The sequence below is a fragment of the Triticum dicoccoides genome, chromosome 4A (genome assembly GCF_002162155.2).
Source record: "Triticum dicoccoides isolate Atlit2015 ecotype Zavitan chromosome 4A, WEW_v2.0, whole genome shotgun sequence".
In the NCBI taxonomy this organism is placed as follows: Eukaryota; Viridiplantae; Streptophyta; class Magnoliopsida; order Poales; family Poaceae; genus Triticum; species Triticum dicoccoides.
In genome coordinates, this window is record NC_041386.1 from 454377429 (window position 1) to 454380878 (window position 3450).

At 49.9% G+C, this 3450-nt stretch overlaps 1 protein-coding gene across 1 annotated transcript in view; it reads right to left on the reverse strand.

The window, feature by feature from the left end:
• LOC119286146 overlaps nucleotides 1-508 on the reverse strand; it is a 5951-nt gene extending 5443 nt beyond the window's left edge. Inside the window, exon 1 of the mRNA XM_037565498.1 lies at nucleotides 25-508. Coding sequence (XP_037421395.1) covers nucleotides 25-402 — 378 coding nt within the window. The 5' untranslated portion in view covers nucleotides 403-508. The remainder of the gene's footprint in view (nucleotides 1-24) is intronic.
• Nucleotides 509-3450: the final 2942 nt, after the last annotated feature.

Here is a 3450-nt window from a genome sequence, read left to right on the forward strand (position 1 = left end):
AAAACATGGGAGGGGGAGGCTCACCGGCGGCGCCGAGCAGACGTATGCCCATCCTCCCTCCTTCCACTCAACGGCACACGGCCCGCGCCGGCAAATGCACAGCCTCTCACGGAAATTCGGGCGTGCCCGCGCTACCGTCGGCGGCGTCAAGCTCTGCGCGGCGCGGCGCGTGACCTGGTCTAGGTTTCGCTCCATCTTCTCTATCTCCTCTGCGACGAGATAGAAGAAGTCATCATCGTCATCCGTGTTGCCGTCGCCGCTGGGGAAATCGAGCTGCCGCCTCACGGGGAGGGGGGCTGCGTCGGGTACCGCCGCCGCCGTGGCTGCGAGGGATGGGGAGCGGATGGGAACTGGAGTGCGGCAGGAAGCGATGCTCTCCGCGTAGGTGGCGGCACTGCTCATTGTTGCGTCGTCTCGTCCCCCTTGCTCTCTCTCTCTCTCTCTCTCTCTCTCTCTCTCTCTCCGTCCTCCGCGATCACATCACATTCTCTCTCTCCCTCTCTCTGGCCTCTAGGATTCTCTTCTCTCTCTAGCCTCTGGCGTGTTGCCGTTGGAAAGAGCGAATCGTAGTTTTCCGTGCATGAACTTGCGAGAGGAGTGCATTATTGGGCATGCTTGGTTGAGAACCAAAATTTCGCTAGCAAACATTTGGTAACTTTAAGATTTTTCAAAATTGACGAGTTTTTAATTGTTTGGATTGCTTAGAGCAATTTCAATGAGGCGACCCAAACAGACGGCGATTTTGTCCGTTTTTTGTCCATTTGGATCCGCCGTCCCGTCCGGCGTCTGCACTGTTTTAGATATGGGTTGGCAGTGCGCCCGGCCGGCCGCTATATTTTGCATTGATGGATTTGCATTTTAAACATATAGTCAAATAACATAGTATGAACCAAATAAAATAGCATGGTTTTACAAGTCAAATAAAAATAAAAATGTCTCGCATAGTTTTGTAAACGAATAAAAGAAGATACATCTATTGGTTGCCAATATGAGCCCACATATGCTCAACCAAATCATTTTGCAGCTGCACGTGAGTTTTCCAATCACACATGTCATGATGAGATTGGGTGAATTGTTCAAACGTTGCCGCTCCTCCATGCTCAGGCACAACATTCTCATCCTGAAATTGAAACCCTTGATCGTACAGACGTTCCGAGCGCTCGTCTTCTACGGTCATATTGTGCATGATCACACAAGTAGTCATCACCTCCCACAGTTTCTGCGTGCTCTAGGTTAGCAGGATATCGAACGATGTCCCATCGAGATTACAAAACACCAAAGGCACGCTCGACATCCTTCCTAGCACTTTCTTGCTCTTGGGCAAATGTTTTCCTCTTCTCTCCGACAGGGTTGGGTATTGTCTTGACAATAGTGGTCCACTGAGGATAGATACCGTCACCCAGGTAGTATCCTTTGTCGTACTTGTGGTCGTTGACAGTAAAGTTCATCGGTGGGTTGTTGCCTTCGACAAGCCTAGCAAACACAGGCGAGCACTGAAGCACGTTGATATCATTGTGTGATCCAGCCATACCAAAGAAAGAGTGACAGATCCAGAGATCTTGAGACGCCACGACCTCTAGTATGACAGTGCAAGCCCTGGCTGTGACGCCCCCGATTCAATCGTACACTGATTATACACGCAAATATGTACGATCGAAATCAGGGACTCATGGAAAGATATCACAACACAACTCTAGACATAAATTAAAATAATACAGGCCTTATATTACAAGCCAGGGGCCTCGAGAGCTCGAATACACAAGAGTCAGTGAAAGCAACAATATCTGAGTACATACATAAGTTTAACAAGTTTGCCTTAAGAAGGCTAGCACAAAAGCAGCAACAATCGAAAAGGCAAGGCCTCCTGCCTCAGAGCCTCCTAACTACTCATGGTCGGCGGCGGCCTCCATGTAGCAGTAGGCACCCGCGATGTAGTAGTAGTCGTCGTCGAAGGTGGCATCTGGATCATGGGCTCCACCATCTGGTTGCAGCATCCGAGAAGAATGGAAAGAGGTGGAAAAGGGGGAGCAAAGCAACCGTGAGTACTCATCCAAAGTACTCGCAAGCAAGGATCTACACTACATATGCATCGGTATTAATGAAATGGGTAGTATCTGTGAACTGAACTGCAGAATGCCAGAAGAGAAGGGGAAAGCCTAGCCTATCGAAGACTGGCATCTTCAAGCAGTTTCAAGCATCTTGCAGCATCAGAAGAGATAAGAGTAGCATAAAGTAAAATAGTAGTAGTGTCATCAACCTCGCCCAGAGATCCTCCATCGACTCCTTGCGAGAAAGCAATCCCAGAGCCATACTATCCATTTCTCATATCCATTTCTCATCTCAAGTATCCAGTTCTAGTTGTATCGATCGAAATACAACTCCAAGTGTCCGTTACCATAGGACATGCTATCGATAGATGTTTTGTTCCCTGCAGGGGTGCACCAACTTACCCACCATACTCGATTAACTCCGGCCGGACACACTTTCCTGGGTCATGCCCGGCCTCGGTCAAATGATACGCCGCAACCCGAGCTGGGCTTAATAGAGAGGTCAGCACGCTGGACTAAACCTATGCCCCCAGGGGTCTTGGGCCATCGCCCCGGGAACTCCTACACGTTGCGTGGGCGGCCGGTGAGCAGACCTAGCTACCTCCTTTAACAAGGCAGGTGCTTACGCAGTCCAACCCGGCGCGAGCCGCTCAGTCGCTGGCGTCTATTAAGCTTCGGCTGATGCATACGAGGCATAACGCCCATACTATGCCCACGTGATGGTTAGTGCTATCAGGCTAGAGGCCCCTCGGATCAAATATCCAAACTGTTAGTGTGTTGGTAGTGCGGTCACGAGCAGAGACTCACGAAAGATGTGACCCCGTCGTCCCATCTCGAGTACTTGCGGCAAGGCTAAGAATGTTGGGGAACACAGTAATTTCAAAAAAAAAATCCTACGCACACGCAAGATCCATCTAGGAGATGCATAGCAACGAGAGGGGAGAGTGTTGTCTACGTACCCTCGTAGACCGTAAGCGGAAGCGTTATGACAACGCGGTTGATGTAGTCGTACGTCTTCATGATCCGACCGATCCTAGCACCGAATGTACGGCACCTCCGCGATCTGCACACGTTCGGCTCGGTTACGTCCCACAAACTCTAGATCCAGCTGAGTGTCGGAGGAGAGTTTCTTCAGCACGACGGCGTGATGACGGTGATGATGAAGTTACCGGCGCAGGGCTTCGCCTAAGCACTACAACGATATGACCGAGGTGGAAATTTGTGGAGGGAGTGATACGTCTCCAACGTATCTATAATTTTTGGTTTCTTGCCAAACCATAATTCATACGGTGTCATCTCGATGGATTTAGATGGTGCCCTATATAATGTGGATGCAGCTGTCTCTAATGCATAACCCCAAAACGATAGTGGTAAATCGATAAGAGACATCATAGATCACACC